Below are 22,348 nucleotides of genomic sequence, written 5' to 3'. Positions count from 1 at the left end.
CAGCCGCCTGCACTCCAACCACCTGCTCTGCGACTGCCACCTGGCCTGGCTCTCCCAGTGGCTGAGGCAGCGGCCAACCATCGGGCTCTTCACCCAGTGCTCAGGCCCTGCCAGCCTGCGTGGCCTCAACGTGGCCGAGGTCCAGAAGAGTGAGTTCAGCTGCCCAGGTGGGTGCAGGCCCTGCCGGGGCTCTCGGCTGCCCTTCGCCTGCCCCCCGCCCCGCCCCGCCTCCTGTTCCCTCCCACTAACCTCCTGTCAGCACGCATTAATATCTGGCCCACCCGTGACCTCCGGTCCTCATCCATGGATGGGGTGAGGACATCTCACCGTCTCCTACCCTCGCTCATGTTCTCTCCTGTCCCTACTCATTGTGTCCTGTCCTCACTGCTCTCCTTCTCCTTCCCCATCTGTTGTCTCACCCATCACCTTTGTCTACACATCAACTCTTGCCTCCACTGCATTTCCCCTCCTGTCTCCTACCCATCACTTCTTTCCTGTCCCCACCCATTGTCCCCTTCTGTCCCATCCCTTCTACCCAATGTCTCCCTTTTGCTTCTTTGCTTCTACCCAGAGCTCCCGCCCTTGCCTCCCACCCCTCACTCCACCCACTCCTTGCCCCCTCCTATTACCCCCTCTCCCATCGCCCATTGTCTCACCCCTGCTATCTGGAAAAGTCATTAAGTTGGGCCTTCTCGCCTTGGTTCGAAGTGAAATGGACTCCAGAGTCCGTACCTCCATCTTCCACCTGGGGTCCTGGGAGAGCCTCCTCCCTGGCCACCCCACTTCCTTTCTGGCCCCTCCAATCTCCATACTGCAGCCAGAATGACCTAAAGAGAGCCACAGGTTTGGGCTAGTCACTGTTGCTTTGTCCCTACCTGGCCTTTCAGTGCTCCTAGGAGAGTCCAAACTGCCCTCCAGCTCTGCGAGGCTGGACGAGGGCATCTGTGCCTCCTCTGCCTGGTGGCTTCCGCACCGTTGCGTCTCAGTCGTGCCTGCCTCTGCCCCTCCTGGGAGCAGGTGCCTCCCACCCTGGCCTCCTGGCAGGCTGTTTCCCTGCTGGTTACATCCTCCCCGCCTTGCTGCTCCCTCCTCAACCTGCAGGGCCCAGGGAGCCTTCCCTGGCCCCAGAGGGAGTCCCGCATAGACTGATCGCAACGTCCATGGAAACATGGGTACGTGTGCGGTGTTCTCTGGCCATTTCTTAGTACTGTGCTCACACTTGACACAGAGAGATAGATGCTCAAGGGATGTTTGCTGAGTGAATGACCAGCTCACAGATCCGTGACAGAGGATTAGGGGCTGCCCGTTCCTCCCAAGCCTGTGGATCTGAGCCCGCGAGCCACACAGAGCTCAGCCTCCTCTCCTCAGGGTGAGGCTCGGGGGTGGGGGGGCTGTCCCCTCCCCCTCAGCGCCGGCAGCCCCCGAGACTGCGCTCGAACACCACTGTGCTCAGGGCTGCAGCGTGTGTGAGACGTGATTCTGCAGCTCCACTGCTAGGTATGTGCACATGTTCTGCCAAACACACGTCCAAGAACATCCAAGCAACGTTTTTCATAATATCCCAGACTTGGAGATTGCCCAAATGTCCACCAACAGGAGACTAGATTAGCCAATGATGGCATATCCGTACAATAGACTATGAGTCAGCAATAGAAAAGAACAAACTACACAACAACATGGGCAAATCTCGGAGATTTTACGTTGAGTGCAAGAAGCCAGATGCAAGAGAGCCTGCCATCTGCTTTCCTTTATGTGCAGTCCACAGACAAGCAGAGCAGATCTTTGGTGATAGGTCTCAGAATAGCGGCTACCTCAGGGAAGGAGCATGAGGGAACCTTCTTGGGTGATAGAAATATTCCATGTCGGGGGGCGGTTCTGTGGCTGTACCCACATGTGGCAATGCAGCCAGCTGTGCGATGGTGCACTTGGTATAACCGATGATACCTCGGTTTTAAAAAGTGTGGGTCCTTAACATCACACACTGGGCTTCACCCTGATCTCACCACCTATGTGGTGAGATTCCACGTGCTATTAATTAATGTTGAGGATGTGTGAATTTCATGTGCTAATTAATTAATGTTGAGGACTCAGTTTTCTCACCTGTAAAGTGGCCGCAATGATGTCATGCTCTTTGCAGTAGGATTCAACGAGATGCATGTACGACACTTACTATGGCATGTGGGACAGAGTAAGCGCTCAATAAACATGGTCCTTGTCATACTCAGGCCAGAAGTGTTGAGTGACTTGGACTAGAGCCTGGAGCCTCAGAACTGAGGGTAGGATTTCCTAGCGTGCAAATCACATGCTCATGTAGCACAGTTATGTTCAGATTCAAGTTCAGCAAACAAGTACCTGCTATGTACCAGGCACCTGCAGAGTTACATCATGGTCCTTGGTGATCTCCTCTGGTTCATCCTCATTTAGGGAAGTACCTTGTCCCCATCCATCAGTCCGTATCTGGGAAGGGAGGTCCTGGCCCAGAGCCCCCTGAGGTCACAGCCCACTGTCTCCACAGGCCAGGGGGAGGCGGCTCACGTGCCTTCCTGCACCCTCTCCTCCGGCTCCTGCCCAGCCATGTGCACCTGTAGCAACGGCATTGTGGATTGTCGTGGCAAAGGCCTCACCGCCATCCCCGCCAACCTGCCCGAGACCATGACGGAGATGTGAGTACAGGCAGGGCAGGCGCTGGGATGCACCCCTCTGGCCAGGCCAGGCTGTGGTGGGCCAGTGAAGAGCCAGTGCAGGCGCTACCCCAAGGCTTGCCCTGAGGCCCCTCAGTGCAAACGGAGAAGACATGCTTTGCCTCAGCTGGGCCGAGTTGTCTGCCTAAGGCTGGCAACTCTGGAGGGTTGGAGAGGGGTATCCCTCTGTGGTCCATCTGTCCATCCCAGCTGGGTGAGTGCTAGAATTGGTTTCTTAGGGACTTCCCTGGCGGTCCAGTGGTTAAGACTCCTCGCTTCCTCCGCAGGGGGCACGGGTTCGATCCCTGGGCGGGGAACTAAGATCCTGCAAGCCCCGTGGTGCGGCCAAAAAAAAAAAAGAATTGGTTTCTTAGGGACTTCCCTGGCGGTCCAGTGGTTAAGACTCCTCGCTTCCTCCGCAGGGGGCACGGGTTCGATCCCTGGGCGGGGAACTAAGATCCTGCAAGCCCCGTGGTGCGGCCAAAAAAAAAAAAGAATTGGTTTCTTAGGGACTTCCCTGGCGGTCCAGTGGTTAAGACTCCTCGCTTCCTCCGCAGGGGGCACGGGTTCGATCCCTGGTCGGGGAACTAAGATCCTGCAAGCCCCGTGGTGCGGCCAAAAAAAAAAAAGAATTGGTTTCTTAGTATTAGCATCATTGGTGAGCCCCTTTCAGCCATGGCAGCCTGGGATAATGGAGCTTGAAAACCTGTCCCTTTTCTCTGCCTGTGGCAGCCCCCCTACCTCCAGATGGAGGGTGGGAGCAGGGGCTGGCGGGCAAAGGGCCTGGTTTGGGCAACGGCAGGGGTGGGGTGACCTGCCCTTGTCCTTCCTCGGTGTTCTCTCTCTGCAGCCGCCTGGAGCTCAATGGGATCAAGTCCATCCCCCCCGGAGCCTTCTCTCCCTACAGAAAGCTTCGGAGGATGTGAGTGCCTCCTGCTGTTTCCTGGGGGTCAGCACGGGGCTGAGCCTGGAGCAGGCAGGCCACAGCCCCGGGGCAGGTCCTGACTCTGCCTGCCGTGTCTGAGCCCCCGGCAAAGCCATCATCTGGCCTTCCTACCAGGCTCATCTGTGACATGGGGATGGCGGTGGTGCGACCTCCATGAAGGGCTGTCTTGCGGCCTAAATAGGATGCTGAGTCCAAGCCTGGCACATGACCAGAGCTGACCATTTCAGCTTGGGCACCCATAGAAGCAGTTGAGGCTGTGAGGGGTGTGTGTAGGGGAAAGCTAGGGTACCCACCCGTGCATGACCCTTGGATTGCACAGGGAAATAGTGGGCAGTCGTGGGTTTTTCGGGTGGATGGGGAACTGGCCCTTCTCCTTCCTAATTTCAAAGAAACCCCTGCCCTCCTGTGGTATCTGGGAGGTAGGGGGGACAGTCAGGACTTGGTGGCCACTGAGAGATTCAGCCACCGTCTCTCCTCTGCTCACCTTGCAGAGACTTGAGCAACAACCAGATCTCGGAGATTGCGCCCGACGCCTTCCAGGGCCTCCGGTCCCTGAACTCGCTGTGAGTAGCAGTGCCAAGGCTCTGTAGTGGTCCAGGGCATCCCCCAAGGAGGCTGGCAGGGCCCAGGGCTCAGGGCCCCTCTGGTGGGCACTAGAGAAGGAGCACAGACAGCCTCAGTGGGTCTCCCTCTGGCTGCAGTGACCGGGGTGGCTGTACCCAGCTTTCCCTTCCTCTTTGTGGACCCTCTGCAGCTGGGAGGGGGAGGAGGGAGTCAAGGGCTGAGTGCATGGAAAAGCTAGGCAGAGCTGTTGCCCCTGACAACTGTGATGCTCTCCCTTCTGCCGTGGGGATTTTCCCAGCCTTCTTTGTGGCCGTCATCTGACTCGCCCAGCCTTCATGTTGGCCCCGCCTCCCCACAGAGGCCCAGCACTCCGTTCTCCTAAGCCTTGCCTGGGTCCTATAATGGCGGCAACCACCAGCTCCAGTTGTGAAATCTGCCACAGCTTACATCTTTTGTCCCAAACGTGCTCTGATCTCAAGTTGTAATGAGTGACTGTGAAGAGTGTTTCCTGCCTCCCCTGCCTCCCCCACCCTGTCCAGTATTTCCTTTCCCTCAACAGTTTGCTGGGGATCCATCAATCTACAAAACATTGTGCGGCATTGAAAATTAATCTCGGAAATGTTACTTCATTTCTTTTTCCAAGAACCCTTGCTCGCTCTCCCAGGGTCACTAAGCCCCTCACTCTCTGAGGTCCCATGGTACTTTGTCTCCATACAGAGTGAACTCAGGGTGTCCTATAGTCAGGCTAGCTCCTTGTTGATGGAGGCCATTCATTTGTCTTAGGAATGAGTATTTTCACCCGTCCCTTGGCAGCACTGGACATGGGCTTGGCGTTGATTCGGGGCCTAGGAATTGGAACAGAATGGAATTCCCCCTGGGACAGTGCAGGAGGCCGCTAGCTCAGTGTCTTCTGTGTGCACCCTCTTCTCTTGGAATAGAGTGCAAGGTAGTGCGTGGGGCCGTTGGGAATGGCACTCCTAAAACTGTGCAGTGTGCAACCTACACAGCTGTACACGACAGCCTGGTGATGGGTCACTGTCCTTGGCTGAGAGATCCTGAAGGTGGCTGCCAAAATGCAGGGTCTTCCTCAAAAGTGAGTGAATCTCCTCCTAAATTGGAACATGACAGTAGCCCATCTGAGTGGGTTCCTGTTGCTCATGGGTATCTGGTCGCAGCCGCCCCCTCACCATATAGGAACTTTCATGCCGAGGTCATGCAAAAAGTGGACATTGACAGTGTCCGCCTGGTCAGGCCCTGACCTGGTACCCCTGCCTCAATTCCTGCCCCCTGCATTACTCCACACAGCAGATGGGGGGATCTTTCCAGTGGGAGTCTGATGATGTCCCAGAGGCTTCCTGGTGCTGGCTGTGTAAAATCCAAGCTACCGTCCCATTCGTTTCCTCCACTCAAGCCACACTGGAGCTCTCCACGTGGGCCAACCCGGATCCTACTTAGCTCCTGCTACGCCGTCCTCCAAGAATGAGCTCAGAGATGGCACACTCTGTTTTTACTCAGACAGAATGTTTCCGGGGGTGGCTGGGGGGGCCACTTGTGAGATTGGAACGTAATACACCCCCCTCCCCAGGCCCATGATGCTTTCACCATCTGTCTGAACCCATTTCTGCCTGCCTGTCTTTTTTGAACCTTTGCATTTTTTCTGATTATATATGGAATTCATGCTCCATGTAGAAAACTTTGAAAATTCTAAAGCATAAAACAACCCACTCGCAGTCCTGCCGCCAGATCTCAGCACAGCTAACACTTTGCTCTGTTTCCTTCTGGTGTTTTGTCTGTGCTGGAAAGACTCGCTTGATGTGCAGGAGCTCATACCGCACGTGCCTTCTGGCATTCCAGTTTTTGCTTGTAATTCCCTGAAAATATGTTAATTTTTCCTGCCCTAGGGATTTTCTTCTCTTTGAACAATCTCCTTTTGGATCCCCAACCAGGTTAATTTCCCATGAGGTTCCCCGGAGGGGCCCTTGCAGGCTTCTGTGGGATCCCTGTGTGAGGGCAGAGAGTGAGGGAGGGGTGCTCCCGCAGTGATGGGGATCGTGCCGCCTCTAGCCCATAGGGTACCTTTGTGCACAGTAGGGACCGGCGACCCCTTCCTGTCGCACTTTACTGCCATCTGCTGGCCACTGTTATAACAAGCCTACACTGCTGGGACCTGGCGTGTGAAAGGCATAGGGGTGGCACCATTGTGTGGGCAGGACTTGCAGAGCTGTGCCCCGGCCTGCCGGGCTGTCCTCTAACTCTCCTTTCTGCTGCCTTCTCTCCAGGGTCCTCTATGGGAACAAGATCACAGACCTCCCCCGGGGAGTGTTTGGAGGCCTGTTCACCCTACAGCTCCTGTAAGGACCCAAATGCGAGTGACCTTGGGTGGGACCCATGGAGGGGGGGCAGTATTCCTCCGGCCTCTCTTTCGTCCTCTTTGGGGTGTGGGAGGCAAAGACCTTGGGGGATGGCAGGCCTGGCAAGGCTGTGAGAGTCTAGGGGCCTCTGCAGAGGCCAGAGAGGGAGGCAGAGGTGGATGCAGAGCTGATTGCAGGACACCTGAGCTGAGAGGCCGCTGAGATGCGAACTGTGTTCCTGCTGAGCTCGGTGTGGTTGGGGACAGAGCTGTCTCCTGAAGGAGGACACCCAGGCCCAGGTCAGCCTCCTTGAGCGCTGAGCGTTCAGGCAAGGATTCTCTCCCAGGACCCAAGAAGCACAGAAGCCAAATGCACCCTCTCAGCTCCTGGGAAACCCAGCAGAAGGGGAGGAGAAGGGTACCCCCAAATGCCTTTGGGAGGTGACTTGGCCACTGTGCTCTCTGCTGTCTCAGAATCCCATTGGGCACCTCTAGCAGTTCCTTTAAAGAGAGAAGCATGGGGGACTAAATGGTCCCTGTGCACAGAGAAGGCAGCCGGAGCTCCTCTGCGTGGAGTGGACACCCAGAGGGCCAGATCCCCTGCACCTGCTTCCGTGGACTCCTCCCTGACATAACGCGTGATTGGCACCTAGGAAGGTGCCCAGGACATGATGAGTCCAACTCTGTGCCTCTCCCCTCACCATCTGGCCCTGGCTCTGCCCACAGGCTCCTGAATGCCAACAAGATCAACTGCATCCGGCCCAACACCTTCCAGGATCTGCAGAACCTCTCACTGCTCTCCCTGTATGACAACAAGATCCAGAGTCTCGCCAAGGGCACCTTCACCTCCCTGCGGGCCATCCAGACCCTGTGAGTGCCCTCTTGCCCTCCCCCTCCGCCCACCCCAGCAGGTGGACCTAAGGGAGGTAACAGCCTCCAGGTACAGGCAGCGGTCTTGGCCTGTGCCTTTGGCTCACCGGGTATGGCCTCTGGTAGAGGACAGATTCTGGGTTAGACAAACCTGGGTTCAGATTCCAGCTATGCTCCTTATTGGCTGTGTGGCCCTGGGCAAGTTAATTAGCTTCTCTGGGGCTCAGTTTACTCATTCATAAAATGTGGATATCACCTTCTTCATAGGAATGTGGAATTGGGATGCATTTTACAATTGATGGCATGTTTAATGGGCAGCGTTTTGTTCTTTCTTGATAATACATAAAATCATAGTGCATCTTGCAGTTGATAATGTCTTAAATGAAATACAGTGACAGCAATGCTGATTATAAATTAAAAATTAGAAGAGCAACAATTCTAGGAAGGTTTATTCCTAGGCATTTTATTCTTTCTGTTGCAATGGTAAATGGGATTGTTTCCTTAATTTCTCTTTCAGACTTTTCATCGTTAGTGTATAGGAATGCAAGAGATTTCTGTGCATTAAAATTTTTTTTAAAATAAAGAGCATTTTAAAATCCCCTCCCTCATAAATAAATAAATAAATAAATAGATAAACAAAGAAATAAGTAAATGCCTATGCAGTACAATTGGCGGATACTGGTTGATGTGTTACTTAAGTTTTTAATCTGTGGGTGTGGTCTCCATTTCCATTTTCCTTGCGCGTTATTTGTTGAAGACACTGCTTTACTGGACCCATAGAGCTCCCCACAGTCTGGATTTGCTTATTGCATCCCCTGTGGTGTAGTTTCGCATGTTCCTCTGTCCTCTCTAGGTCCTGCAGATAGAAAATTTCATCTAGGAGCTTGGGTCAGGTTCAGGTATTTTTTCTTTTTCTGGCAAGATGACTTCGTAGTACTGTGTACTTTCAACAGGAGGCTCACGATATCTGGTTTTTGTTTGTTTGTTTGTTTTGTAATAAGCACAGTCATTGATTTCCATGCCTAGACCCACTGTTCATTAGGGATCCTGAAATGGTGATATGTGAATTCTAACATTGCTTCTTCATTTGATAACGCTGTTGCAGTTACGCTTTAAAGGAGTCCTTAATTTTTAGCTGGAAGGCTTCTGTATAGGGAAACTTCTCTTCTACTCTTTGGTTAAACTCAGGCACTACATTCCACATCTTTAGTTCTGAGCCTGCAGTTTGACTCAGCGTGCTGACCCGTGGGTCCTGTGGTGCGTGCCTGATGGGCATTTATTATTAATATTACCGTGGCCATTGTTGTCGTTGCCAGCCCTGCCACTGTTTATCCGCTGTGCAGTGCCCTCTGTCAGCTAAGATCTGCACGAGTGCTGGGATGAGTGTGAAACAGATCGAGTAGAAGGCACAGCTCCTGCTCCCTTGGGACCCTGCACGTCAGCAGGGATGTCAGCCATGAAGACAAACTCATTAGAGCCCACATACCCGCTGGCAGCCCACTACTGCTAATTAATTTACTTATAGCCAGGGAGAGGGGGAGGGAGCACCACGGGGAAATCTTGCCAAGTATGTGAAATGAGTTGTCACAGGGAGACATTGGAAAGGTGGATTATTTCACAAAGCTGGCAGAACATCTGAGAGAAATGCACTAAGGAGATTTCAGGGCTGGGGACACACACGCAGGAAAGCCTTGGGGATGCGGAATGGGGCTGAGCGTCTCATGTGAGGAGCTGTCTCACTTTCAGGGTGGAAGGGGAGCTAGTACATCAAATGGGTCGTGCTCACCAGGGGCGGCCTCTGTCTGTGTCCATTCACCTGGCTGGATTTCAGGAGTGCTTCTGCCCTCCTACGTACCATCCCTGAGATCTTGGCCACTTCCACCAAGGCAATAGTAGGGCACAAAGCTGGAGCAGGGTGTTAGAACAGGAAGGTTTCCCATAGGAGAGATGGCAATAGTAGTAATACTGATAATAGCGATAGTCACCGCTGTTTATTACTGAAGGCCAGGACACTGTTCTTTGCGTGTATTATCTTACTTAATACTTACAATGACCTATGAATGAAGGTTCTATCATCCTTGCCTTACTTATAAGGAAACTGAGGCAGAGGCAGACTCACCCTAGGTCACATAACATCTAGTAGAGCAGGGATTTGGTCTCAGGAATCTCTTCACTGGCACTGAGAAATTAGTTAACTTGCCCCTAAACTGTGCTTTTACCCTAAGAATTGACCTCATTGTTAAGGCTGTAAAGCAAAACTGAACTTCGTGAACAACTATTATATATTGACAACTGAAGTACAATTTAGAACAAGAATTTTAAAAAACGCAAATCCGGGGTACAATCAGATATTGTTATTACAGCCTCAGATAGTTAAACCCTTGGCCGAGTCTTATGTCAGAACCGAGCGGATTTCAACTTACAATATCTTGCTTGATTTGTTGATAGCTCCAAGATCTGTGGCTGAGTGCCATGTGTCACGGTATTGATTTTGTAGTTTTACTTGCCCCAAGAGATTAAAAAAAAATTTTTTTAAAGCTTGAATGAGGCGTAAAATTCACCTGTTCTGCGTGTACAATTCAGTGATTTTTAGTAAATTTACAGTTGAACTATCACTACAATTCAATTTTAGAACGTTTTCCATTACCCCCCAAAATCCCTTGTGCCCATTTGCAATCAATTCCTATTTCCAGCCTAACCCCAGGCAAGCACTAATCTAATTTCTGTCTCTATAGATTTGCCTTTTCTAGATATTTCATAAAAATGGACTTCTGTGATATATCTTTTGTGACTGACTTCTTTTGCTTAGCATAATGGTTTTGAGATTCCTTCATATTGCAAGTATGTATTGGGTTGACCGAAAGGTGCGTTCGGTGTCTTCCGTAAGATGGCTCTAGTAGCGCTTAGTTGTCTTTAACTTCATTCGAAACAATTTTGTTAGACTGTATTGTGACAGCTGTCATATCAGCGTGCATTTTTTAAAAAACTTATCAAAATTGGTGAATTTTTGCGTAGCCATTTCAATATTGAAGATGGAAGAACAAAAACAACATTTTTGGCATACTGTGCTTCATTATTTCAAGAAAGTAAAAAAGCAACTGAAACGCACAAAAAGATTCGTGCAGTGTTTGGAGAAGGTGCTGTGACTGATCGAACGTGTCAAAAGTGGTTTGCGGAGCTTTGTGCTGGAGATTTCTCGCTGGACAATGCTCCACGGTTGGGTAGACCGGTTGAATTTATAGCGATCAAATTGAAACAATAATTGAGAACAATCAATGTTATACTGCGAGGAAGATAGCCGACATACTCAAAATGTCCAAATCAAGCGTTGAAAATCATTTGCACCAGCTTGGTTATGTTAATCGCTTTGATGTTTGGGTTCCACATAAGTTAAGAGAAAAAAAAACTTCTTGACCGTATTTCCGCATGCGATTCTCTACTGAAACGTAATGAAAGTGTTCCGTTTTTAAAACAAATTGTGACGGGCAATGAAAAGTGGATACTCTACAACGATATGGAACAAAAGATATCATGGGGCAAGCGAAATGAACCACCACCTACCACACCAAAGGCTGGTCTTCATCCAAAGAAGGTGATGTTGTGTATATGGTGGGATTGGAAGGGAGTCCTCTATTATGAGCAACTTCTGGAAAACCAAACGATTAATTCCAGCAAGTACTGCTCGCAATTAGACCAACTGAAAGCAGCACTCAACGAGAAGCGTCCAGAATTAGTCAACAGAAAACACATAATCTTCCATCAGGATAACACAAGAACGCACGTTTCTTTGATGACCAGGCAAAAACTGTTACAGCTTGGCGGGGAAGTTCTGATTCATCTGCCTTTGGATTTTCATTTATTTCAGTCTTTACAAAATTCTCTTAATGGAAAAAATTTCAATTCCCTGGAAGATTGTAAAAAGCACCTGGAACAGTTTTTTGCTCAAAAAGATAAAAAGTTTTTGGAAGATGGAATTATGAAGTTGCCTGAAAAATGGCAGAAGGTAGTGGAACAAAAGGGTGAATACATTGTTTAATAAATTCTTGGTGAAAATGAAAAATGTGTCTTTTATTTTTACTTAAAAACCGAAGGCACTTCTTGGCCAACCCAATAACAGTATTTGTTCCTTTTTGTTGCCAAACAATTTTCCATTGCATGCACATTTTGTTTATCCCTCCTCACTGTTGGACATTTAGCTCATTCCCACTTTGGGACCATTATGAATAATGCTGCTGTGAACATTTTCTTACACATCTTTGCGAGGACAAAGGGTTTCATTTCTCTTGGAATTTCTGGGTCACATGGGAAATTTATGTTTAACCTTTTAAGAAACTGCCACTGTTTTCCAAAGTGGCTCTACATTTTACATTCCCACCAGCAATGTTATGAAGGTTCCAATTTCTCTACATCTTTGCCCACACTTGGTATCGGTTTTCTTTATGATTACAGCCATCCTAGTGGGTTTGAAGTGGTAGCTCATTATGGGTTTAATTTGACTAATGATGTTGAGTATCTGCCCAAAAGATTTTTAGTTGTGACTTCTTAATGCTTAATCCAAGAAAGAGACTGGGAAGCGGTCTCCCCTTCTACCTTCCACTATCAGAAATGTGCATGGAGATAATTGTCTGGCCACATGTGCAGCCTCTTTCTGGGTGTGCCTTTAACATAATTATCTTTTCCCAAGCAGATTTTTTTCTTCCTCCTGAGCATTTTCTCTCCCCAGTTCCCTGCTCTTTACACCTTCTAAAAATTCTACTTTATGTCAGATACTTAAGTTTATACAGAAGCCACTTGCCTCAGTGGGTGATTCAAGTTTTGTAGGTTGCTTTTGACAAAAATAGCCTGTTCTTAAAAGGGATGTATTCTACTCTGCACCCCTTGGACATTTTAATACGTGACTGAACAACATAATTGAGTTGATTTTAAACAGAGTTTTCTGCCAAGATTGTGATAGAGGGACGCAATTCGTTCAGGCAGAGGCTGTGTCCTAAGGCACAAATAGATGTGGATGGGGCGGGTGGAAGGATCCCAGAGCAATCCCTGAATCCTGGTGTACTTTAGATTAGCTACGAACTCTGCCCTGGGGAGTCAGCACGCACATCGTCGCTGTGCAAATTGGCAGTTTAAATCGGGGTAACAAACCATCCAACGGGATGCAGAAGGGGTGGGAGGGGCCTGGCCCACCTGGTGGAGCTGAGAGGAGCCAGGACTCAGGCAGGAAAGTGGGGCGGGCGCTGCAAAGGGGAGTGGCAAGGACAGCTGGGCAGGGAAAACTGTCACCAAGCATACTGACCAGTGGCCAGAGGGTGGAGCCCAGGAGGGGATGGATGGAGAGAGAGTGGTCAAGGTCTGAGCTGAGCTGAGCGCAGACTCTGGGCAAGGGCTTGTGCCTCTGTTTGGAGAGAGCTGTGTGGCCCTAGCAGGAGCCTGGGCTGAGGCCAATATGTAGATGACTTGAATTAATGACATTAGATGGAGGAAGAGTAGCCATGGCATGGCGAGTCCTCTGAGCTGGCCCCATGCAGAAGCATTGGCTCTTGGGAACAGTAGTCAGGACAGGTGCTGGATTCTTTTCCCTGGCTGTCTCAGTGTAGAAAGCAGGGCACTCAGTGCCGCACTGGCCCAGACACAGGTGGGCAAGCCGGCTGCTAGGTGGTTCAGATGTGGCTGGTCTGAGCCTGCAGGGCAGTCAGGGCCAATGGGAAAGACAGCCCTGTGGTCACTTACAGTGACCGGGTTCCCTCAGCTAGTATCACCTGTCAGCTGCCCCCGCCCCACACTTATCCTGTGGGTAACACAGGGAGCCGGCAAGAAGATATGAGTGGTTCCGCAATAAGCGGCTACTCAGTAATGCTTTCTGAGTTTCCCTGTGTCAAGAGACGGCCTGTAGAATGGTCAAGAGGGGGCAACCCCTATGGCCTGGGCTAGGAACGGAGATTCCATGGAAAGCTGAGGGGCCGCAGCAGGCATTTTGAGACCTCCTACCCCAGCTGCAGGCCCAGCCTTGCCACCCTGGCCTCAGCCCCTTCTTGACAGAGGCTGTGGGAAAGAGGCTGCTGCCGCCCAAAGCCACAGGGAGGGGACAGTCCAGGACTCATGGCACCGGCGGGGTCCAAAGGCCGCTGGATGCTGAGGTCTTGGGCTCTAATGTCCGTTCCATCACCTCACCCTTGGAAGGATGGGGGTGCTGGCTGGTCCTTGGGTTGCTTCTGCCTCCACTCCTGTTTGTCACAGGGCAGAGGGAGGGACAGGTGAGTAGAAGGAGACGGGACAGAGTGAGGCTTGAAGGGACAGCTGGAAGCTCCAGGCTGTGGAGTTCCATCCCCACTGCCAGGCTCTGGTAAGACTTCTCCACAGGTGGTGGGCACCCCCAGGTGCTGTCCCCAGGTGGCGCATTTCTCCCCAGGCCTGGTGGGCTCTGGCCACGAGCAAGCAGTGAGGCCCCGTCCAGGTGGCGGTGAGCACAACGGTGCAGCTTTGTCTCTGATCTCCCATCCGCCCCCTTTGGACAGGCATCTGGCCCAGAACCCTTTCATCTGTGACTGTAACCTCAAGTGGCTGGCGGACTTCCTGCGCACCAACCCCATCGAGACCAGCGGGGCCCGCTGCGCCAGCCCCCGGCGCCTTGCCAACAAGCGCATCGGGCAGATCAAGAGCAAGAAGTTCCGGTGCTCAGGTAGCTGCCCGCCTGCCCGCCCACCCGCCCGCCTTCAGTCTGCTCAGGGACTCTGTGATGTTCCTGGATGGTCCCAACAAGCGTGCCCTGGACCACTTTGGACCCACGCTGGAGGGTGCGGGCCCACAGTGTAGACTTGGATCTACAGTTTCCCACCCCTTGTTTTACTGAGGCCTGGGAAGGTGGTAGCGCTTGCCGAAGATACCCCGGAGAGGACAGGCAAGGACCCAGGTCCCTCTCCTCCCAGGACAGTTCTCTTTCAAGCTTTTTAAGACACTCAGGAGGCCTGGAACCCTCCTCAGAGAGATGGTTGCCTCCTCCAGGCTCTGGGGCAGCAGAAACAGCAACTGGCTGGGGACAGTGTGGGTCGGCTTCTGAGCCCGGATCCTGGTCCATCCTCACCTGTGCCGTTGTATGTGAACGTTCCCGTGGTTTTGGTGCTCCCTGGAAGAGGTTTACTTGGGTGTGGTGCTGTCCCCTGCATCAGCCTGGGCCAGGAATATCTGTGTTCGTAGCAAGACCTTCACACAGGGGCTGGGTGGGTGGGCTCCGGGGCCTTGGTTTGTGACCTGAGCCTGGTTCCTGGGGCGGCTTCCGCTGGGCAGCAGGGCTGAGGCCTGGGCTGTTCCTGCATGGTCTGGACAATCCCAGCATTGTAGTGTTTCTGCTTCTCTCCCCAGCCAAAGAGCAGTACTTCATTCCAGGTAAGAGGGGGGACCAAGGCCGGCCTGGGTGGGACGGTGGCAGTGGGAGGCCAGGGAGGCCCGGGAGACTCTGGGCTGGGCAGGGCTGCTTGGAACTCCTCCGCCCCTGGCCCCCGCCCTCTCACCACAGGCACAGAGGATTACCAGCTGAACAGCGAATGCAACAGCGACGTGGTCTGTCCCCACAAGTGCCGCTGCGAGGCCAGCATGGTGGAGTGCTCCGGCCTCAAGCTCACCAAGATCCCTGAGCGCATCCCCCAGGCCACGGCCGAGCTGTGAGAGCCCCCAGCCGCGCCACGCCCTCACCTGCCCCCCAGCTCCCACAGACCCTCCCGGCCCTCCTCAGGGTTTTCCTCTGTCGCAGCTCTATTTGGGGACCACTGGAGACCCCACCCCGGGAGCATGCCAGCTGCTGGGTCCAGCAGGAAGTGGTCCCTCTGCTTCTCACTCCCGGTCCCACACGCCCTGCTGAGGCAGTCTCTGGCCCGCGGGGCAGGTCGCCAGCCTGAAGCAGGGCGGCTTCTCTCAATCATGCTTTTGCTTTCTTTGTGGGGACCTGGCTCCATCAGCTAAAGTTGCAGCCTAAGCCATTCTTCTATTTTCCTTCTTTCTCTAAAAATATAAACTTGTGCACGTGTATATGCACGTGCACAGGCACCTACACATGCCTGTCATGTATGTATGTAAAGTTCATGGCATTTTTCATGTTAAAATATCCCCATTCACCCCCCAGCTCCTGGTCCAGCCTTTTCTGAAATAGGATCAATTCATCTCACCAGAGAAATTCTTCTGGGAGTCCCCTTTGTTTGAGTCCCAAATAGTCTCAGTTTGGAAGATACTTTAACATCTGTCATCTATGGATGTATAAGTTCCCTTCATTGCTTCTTACAGACGATTAAACAACAATGAGATTTCCATCCTGGAGGCCACCGGGATGTTTAAAAAACTCACCCATCTGAAGAAAATGTGAGTTACCCGTTGGCGGGAAGGTGCAGTCAGGACACCGGTCAGGATGGGAAGGGGGAATTCTGGGTGTGGGGTAGTTCCTGTCGGGGGCAGGGCTCCCGTGCATGGGAGCTGGATGCAGGAAAAGGGTCCTGAACTCCATAATCCTCTCCCAGCAATCTGAGCAACAACAAGGTGTCGGAGATTGAAGACGGGGCCTTCGAGGGCGCAGCCTCAGTGAGCGAGCTGCACCTGACCGCCAACCAGCTGGAGTCCATTCGGAGCGGCATGTTCCGGGGCCTGGACGGCCTGAGGACGCTGTGAGTGTGTGGCAGGGGAGCAGGGTGGGCAGAAGCCAAGCCAGAGCGTGGGCGTCTGCGTTAAAGGGAAAGGAAGAGCAAGGGTGGGAGTCTCCTTCCCTGGCCCCAGCTTGCAGGAGTTGAGGGGGCCGCGGCTGAGGACCCTGGCTGCAGTGCGCCAAGTCATCAGATGTCGGTCACTGTGATGAGGGCTGCCTTCTGGTTCCCCAGGGTGGGGGGTCGATGGCGGGTGAAGGGATGGGGAGGTGGGCCCTTCCGGAGGTCCCCTCTCATCGCCCCGTGGTCAGGCTGCAAGAGCACAGCACGTGTTTTCAGTTCAGGAGTGGCCGGTGCTACAGTGGCAGGGACCTCGCAGAGGTGACTCAAGTGGGTGTAGGTGGGGGAGGAGGGATTCCCACCATCCCTGGGATTCTGAGACCCCATGACTCAGAGCCCAGGCAGAGCTCTCCAGACGTCAGGACTGAGTGGGATCCTAGGGTCATCCACCCCTCTGTGAACGCTGAAGGGAGCCCCTGTCTCTGTCCAGGCAGCACTAGCTCTTCAGATGATTATGTAGACCTTTAGAGCGTCCAATAGACAGTGCTGTCCCGTCAGACTCACCACAGGGACAGAAACATCCCACATCCGCACTGACCAATCTGGTAGCCACATGCGGCTATGGAGCACTTGAAATGTGGCCAGTGCTACGGAGGCACTGACTTTGGAATTTTGTTTCATTTTAATTAAGTATAAACAGCCACGTGTGGCTAGTGGCTACACTGTGGACATCACCTCTAGAAGCCACCAGCCTGGATTTAAATCCCAGCCCGCAGTAAGGCTATAGATTTATTTTCTGAGCACGTGTCATGACGTAAGGGAAATGAATGCATGGAGGCATTCCCTGTGGGTTTTTGTTTGTCTGTTTTACACAAGGGGATTTATTATGCACTGTGTTTTGCAGCTTGCTTTTTTTTCACTTGTAAAGATAGTGTGGCAGGTTCTTCATAGAGGGCTGCCTCATTCTTTTTTATACATGCCTAGTATTCTTTGAAAGAGGGTGCCCTGGGCCTGCAGGAGCATGTGAAGGATGGTGAGGGCACAGGAAAAGGAATGCCTGTAACCCCTCCACTGACCACAGTTAATTGTTGATATAGACAACTATCCTTCCAGTTACACAAACACACACACACGCACACACATGTACACCCACACACATGCATGCAAACACACAGATATATTTTAATGGAATCCTAGAATACATTTTATTTAGTAATCTGTTTTTTCCTTAACCAGAATGTGAGTGTCTTTACGTATCCTTACGATTTCTTTTACAACATCATTTTGAAAGATTATATATTAGATAATTATTAGAGATTTAGGCTGTTTCTAATTTTATTACATGCAATGCTGTGATTAATATCTTTGTTATGAAATTCTGTGCTCATCTGGGGTTATTACCTTAAAGATAAATCCCTAAGGGTAGACCTGTGGGGTAAAAGAACATGGGCCCTTTCAGTGATTTTGCCACATCTCACGAGGTGCACTCTGGGCAGGTCCCAAGTTGTTTTCCCGCCAGCTGTGCATGAAAGTGCCCGTCCTCCCACCCTCCTGCCAACCCTGGACTTTACTATTATTATTTTATTTTTAATTATTTTGTAATTTGGCAGGCAAAGATTCACTATCACTTAAATGTCCTTGATTTGAACATTTTTCAGTGAATGTTCATAAGCTATTTGTTTATTTATTTCTGTGCATCTCATGCTGTGACTCATTTATCCTGTAACGGAAGTTTGTACCTTTTAATCTCCCTCACCTAGTTCACTCATTTTGATTTCTTTTGTGAATTGCATATTCTGTGTCAGGCTTCGTTTTTGTTTTTGCTTGGGGAAAGGAATTGAGCCAGATGTTTGAGGATGAACAGAGACTTTGACAGCTATAAATGAGGAAGAAGGTCATTCTAGAAGGAGATCCAGCCGGGGGAAGGTGTGGGGATGCAGGCCTGGGCAGCAGGCCTGAAGGACAGAGGAGTGGAGGGTGTGTCCATCCCTGGGGAGTCGGGCAGGTGCTGCTCCGGGGCTGGGTTGGGCAGGCGCTCACATGTCACAGTAAAGAGTTTAAACATGATTCTGTGGACAGTTTAGAGGCTGCTACGGGCTTCAGGCTGGAGAGCGACATGGCCGGGTTTAAGTTTTAGGAAAGTCTCAGGTGTTGATATGGAGTGTGGCCCGAGGTTGGGGAGGCTCTGGGCACCCAGGGGGTGAGGGTGATGGTCTTCGGCATGGGGGCCGTGTGGGCAGGATGGAGAGGCCGTCAATTCAGAGGCAGGGAAAGCCTGGAGGGGAGCCCAGGTGTGTAGAATCCTGGCACTGTGGCTCCCCTCTGCGTGGCTCAGTGCCCCCAGAGGAGAACTTGTGAACTGGCCGCTGGCGGCCAAAGCACAGGGCAGGCAGATGGCCGCGGGGCACGGCACGGACTCTCCCCTCCTCTCCCGGCTCCCAGGATGCTGAGGAACAACCGCATCAGCTGCATCCACAACGACAGCTTCACGGGTCTGCGCAGCGTCCGCCTCCTCTCGCTCTATGACAACCAGATCGCCACCATCTCCCCTGGGGCCTTCGACACCCTCCAAGCCCTCTCCACGCTGTAAGTGTGCCTCGGAGGGCAGGTGGGCCTGGGGCTTGGGCACCAGCCATCCGAACTGAACCCCGGAGCCCTGCCCATCCACCACCTTAGGACACGGCCTTCTCCGGTGGTCATTTTAAAAGACTCAGGGTGTTTGGGTCCTTGCACGTTAGAATGTTGCCTCTTGGCGGGTTGGTTGTCCGGGAGCGTTGGGTGGCGAGCAGGGGCCGGCTTTGCTGGGACAGCTGAGTCTGGTGGGTGTCTTCGTGGTCACGCCACCCGCCTCTTCCAGAAACCTTCTGGCCAACCCTTTCAACTGCAACTGCCAGCTGGCTTGGCTGGGCGACTGGCTGCGCAGGAGGCGGATTGTGACGGGGAACCCGCGATGCCAGAGCCCGGATTTCCTGCGGCAGATTCCCCTGCAGGACGTGGCTGTCCCCGACTTCAGGTGTGAGGAAGGTAACTCATGGGCCCCCCGGGTGGCAGGGGGATGGGGAGAGGTCATGCCCCAGAGAGGAGGGGTCCCCTGGGGAGGGGAGGCTCTGTGGAGGGGGAGGGGCGAGGAGCAGGGAGACCTACTCAGTCCTGTGCCTGCCTCTGCCTGGTGGGGTCTTCTTCGTGTGATTATAAGAGCAACAATGTGCTTATTGTTTAAAAAAATGGGAAAATATGGATAAAAGACGGGAATAAACGTTACCTATTAGCCCATCACTCAGAGAAAATCACGGTTAACATTTTAGTGTAATTTCTTTATGTGAGTACGTTTAACCCAGAGACCTACCTCCTGGTTATTCCTAAGCGCTCCTGACAGTGGATTCAGCCTGTCTGTAATGTGCAGCAGGACACTGTCAAGGGGGCACCCCTTGCTCCAAACGCGGGTCACTTCTTGTGCCAATGTCCTCTTTCCCCTGAATCCTCCATCTCTCTCCTGTGGCCACTTCTTTCTTTCCCTACCCATGCAGAATCTAGCCCATCCCTCCATTCTCCACCCCAGCCCCCAGAGCATCATTCACACAGGCAGCTGTGGGAAGCAGATTTTTACCGAAGGTGACAGAACAAGGTTGCATCTTGCCCAGTCCTGGGCCCCCCTTCTTCAGCCCCTCCTGTCCTCTCTCCAGTCTGCTTCCAGGGGGCAGTTCAGCTCTCAGGCTGGCCCATCCAAGCCAGTGAGGGGGGTGCTGGGTGGGGAACTTCAGCTTTCACGCCAAGAATGACAGGGTAGTTTTCTAAACAAAATCAATGGATTCTCTAAGATCAGTTTGGCTTCAAACTTCTAAAATAAACAAAACAACTCCATACTTCTCACATATATATTTTATATCATAGTTTCTTTTTTTAAAAAAAAACCTGAACTATGTATTTTGGACATTTTCTGATGCCATCAAATATTTTTTTTGAAAGCATTATTTTTTTCCAAGAAACAGTTTCTTTTTATTTTTCTTCTTACAAAGTGAGGCATCTTTATTTCCTTAAAAACAAAACCCCAAATAACGGACAATCCAGAAGGAGAATAAAAAGCTCATTGATGAGTCCCTCTTTCTACTTCCCCACCCCAGGTGACTCCTGTCAGCACCCCGTGTGTGGCCCCCTGGATCTTTGCTGAGTGTTCGTGCCCACGTATGACACACGTAGGGTCTTGCAGTACTGCCCGTGTACCTTCTCAACATGACAGTCCCTTGTCTGGAGGCATCGCGTGGCATTTACGTGCTTCCAAACTTCTGTTGTTATGCCTCGTGCTGCCAGGAACATCCTGATAGATAACTCTCTGTACATATACTCAGTTTTTCCCCTTAGAATAACTTCCTAGGCGTGAAAGGATGGGAATATTTTTGAGGTGTTGCTGCCGAGAGGCAGTAGGACGTAGTGGTCAACAGAACAGGCTCTGGAGGCAGCTGGCTTGGATTCCAGGCTGCGGGACCTCTTCCAGGCTGGCGGACCTTGGGCAAGTTACTTAATCACTCTGTCCGTAGTTTCCTTTTCTCTAAGATGGGCTGATAGTAGCACATCCACGGAGAGATGTTGTGAGGATTCAGTGAGTTCATCCTTATCACGTGGCACCTCCACACAGACGCCTTCCATAACCGACAGTCCCTGTCACCTGCTTCCTAGCAACTCCGACGGTGGTGTCCTTATCGCCCCTCCTACACCCAATCAGGAGGAAGGAAGGCACACAGAGGGCGCTCAGTACTATTTATTGAATCTGTGAAAGATGGTGGGACAGAAGGGGCTCAGACTGTGTGCCGGCCAGACCTGGGTACAGACCCTGAATTGCCTCTGATCAGCCTTCTGACCCGAGCAAGCTGTTTAAACGCTCCAGATCTCAGTAAGATAGAAGTTCCTTCATTCAACTGACCTAATTTGGAGGCTGCTGTGTGCCAGGCCCTGCTCTCCGTGCTGGGCTCCTTCAGTGAACAGAGAAGGGGGTGCAGGTCTCTGTCCCCGTGATGCTCACACTCTAGGGGTAATGGCTGCTCCCCTTACATACGTTAAGGAGATTACGTTCGATACTGTCCAGCACATAGTAGGTGCTCAAGAAATGGTGTGGCTGCCATCCTCCTCCTCTGCAGTGCCTGGGTCCGCCTCAGAGCTGAGGTGGAAGAGATGGCTCCAAGACCTATTTTAAGCTCAAAAGAGGTCCAAGGGGCTTTGCCCCTGGTGGGGGAAGGGTGCAGCTGAGAGGAGACTTACTGGTGCACAAGGTGGTGTCAGCGTGGGGCCACTGTCCGCAGGTGCCCTGGAGCTGGGCCCTGGCTGCAGGAGGCCCTGAGGAGGCCTATCCCCTCGCTGACGTGGCTTCACGCCTTCCTCCCCAGGCCAGGAGGAGGGGGGCTGCCTGCCCCGCCCGCAGTGCCCTCAGGAGTGCGCCTGCCTGGACACCGTGGTCCGATGCAGCAACAAGCACCTGCAGGCCTTGCCCAAGGGCATCCCCAAGAATGCCACAGAGCTGTGAGTAACCCCTGCCTGGTGGCAGGAAGAGAGGGCGACCGAAAGCAGATGTTAGCTGGCAGGCGCTTGGAGTCAGGGCTTTGCAGGAGACACTGGTTCCAAGGAGGTTTGAGCTTCTCTGTGACCGCCCCCCACTCTGCAGTCACCTGACGGCAGGGGTCCCCCGTGGCAAGTGCTTCATCCCGTTAAACTAAGCTCTGCCTTTAAAATAAGAAATTACATTGCTTTTCCCACTTCACGTCATCTCATGAGCATTCCCTTCATGAGAACGCTCACAAAAGTTGTTTTTATTGTCCACATAATATTCCATCACGTGAATCTACTGTGATCTATATAACAAATCCCCCTTCGTTGGTATTTAAGCTTCCAATTTGTTTACTCTCATAAATAGCGCTGAGGTGAGCATCCCTTCAGCGAAACTGCTAGTCGGAGAGCGGTTGGGACTCTTGATGACCTTCCAGAAAAGCTGTCTCCTCTGCACTCCCGCCCGCCGTGTGTGGAAAGAGCCTTCTTGCTCCCCCTCCCCCTCCCATGCCCCATCAACACTGGCGTTGTGGTGCTGACTCTTTGTTGATCTGGATTTGGTATCCGAGCCCATGTGGGCACGTGGGTATAAATGTGTATGGCAGACAGCGGGATGGACAGCAGGCTTCTTTGACAGACCCCTCCAAAGGGAAGGCCTGGGTCAGGCCCTGACTCTTCCTGCTCCTGGGATTGGTCCCTTCAGGCCTCCGTAGCCGAGCTT

The 22,348-nt window shown here is 52.1% G+C and overlaps 1 protein-coding gene across 1 annotated transcript in view; it reads left to right on the top strand.

Annotated features, from left to right (window-relative positions):
- SLIT1 (slit guidance ligand 1) overlaps window positions 1-22,348 on the top strand; it is a 170,481-nt gene that overhangs the window by 116,371 nt on the left and 31,762 nt on the right. Inside the window, exons 8-21 of the mRNA XM_024734826.1 lie at window positions 4-167; window positions 2,516-2,663; window positions 3,532-3,603; window positions 4,119-4,190; window positions 6,471-6,542; window positions 7,268-7,411; window positions 13,924-14,087; window positions 14,768-14,791; window positions 14,922-15,066; window positions 15,683-15,757; window positions 15,913-16,056; window positions 18,535-18,678; window positions 18,950-19,116; window positions 21,471-21,603. Coding sequence (XP_024590594.1) covers window positions 4-167; window positions 2,516-2,663; window positions 3,532-3,603; window positions 4,119-4,190; window positions 6,471-6,542; window positions 7,268-7,411; window positions 13,924-14,087; window positions 14,768-14,791; window positions 14,922-15,066; window positions 15,683-15,757; window positions 15,913-16,056; window positions 18,535-18,678; window positions 18,950-19,116; window positions 21,471-21,603 — 1,668 coding nt within the window. The remainder of the gene's footprint in view (window positions 1-3; window positions 168-2,515; window positions 2,664-3,531; window positions 3,604-4,118; window positions 4,191-6,470; window positions 6,543-7,267; window positions 7,412-13,923; window positions 14,088-14,767; window positions 14,792-14,921; window positions 15,067-15,682; window positions 15,758-15,912; window positions 16,057-18,534; window positions 18,679-18,949; window positions 19,117-21,470; window positions 21,604-22,348) is intronic.

The sequence above is a fragment of the Neophocaena asiaeorientalis genome, unplaced genomic scaffold (assembly GCF_003031525.2).
Source record: "Neophocaena asiaeorientalis asiaeorientalis breed wild unplaced genomic scaffold, Neophocaena_asiaeorientalis_V1.1 scaffold240, whole genome shotgun sequence".
Lineage (NCBI taxonomy): Eukaryota > Metazoa > Chordata > Mammalia > Artiodactyla > Phocoenidae > Neophocaena > Neophocaena asiaeorientalis.
The sequence above is the reverse complement of the archived record's forward strand: the minus strand, read 5'-3'. Positions and strand labels throughout refer to the sequence as shown.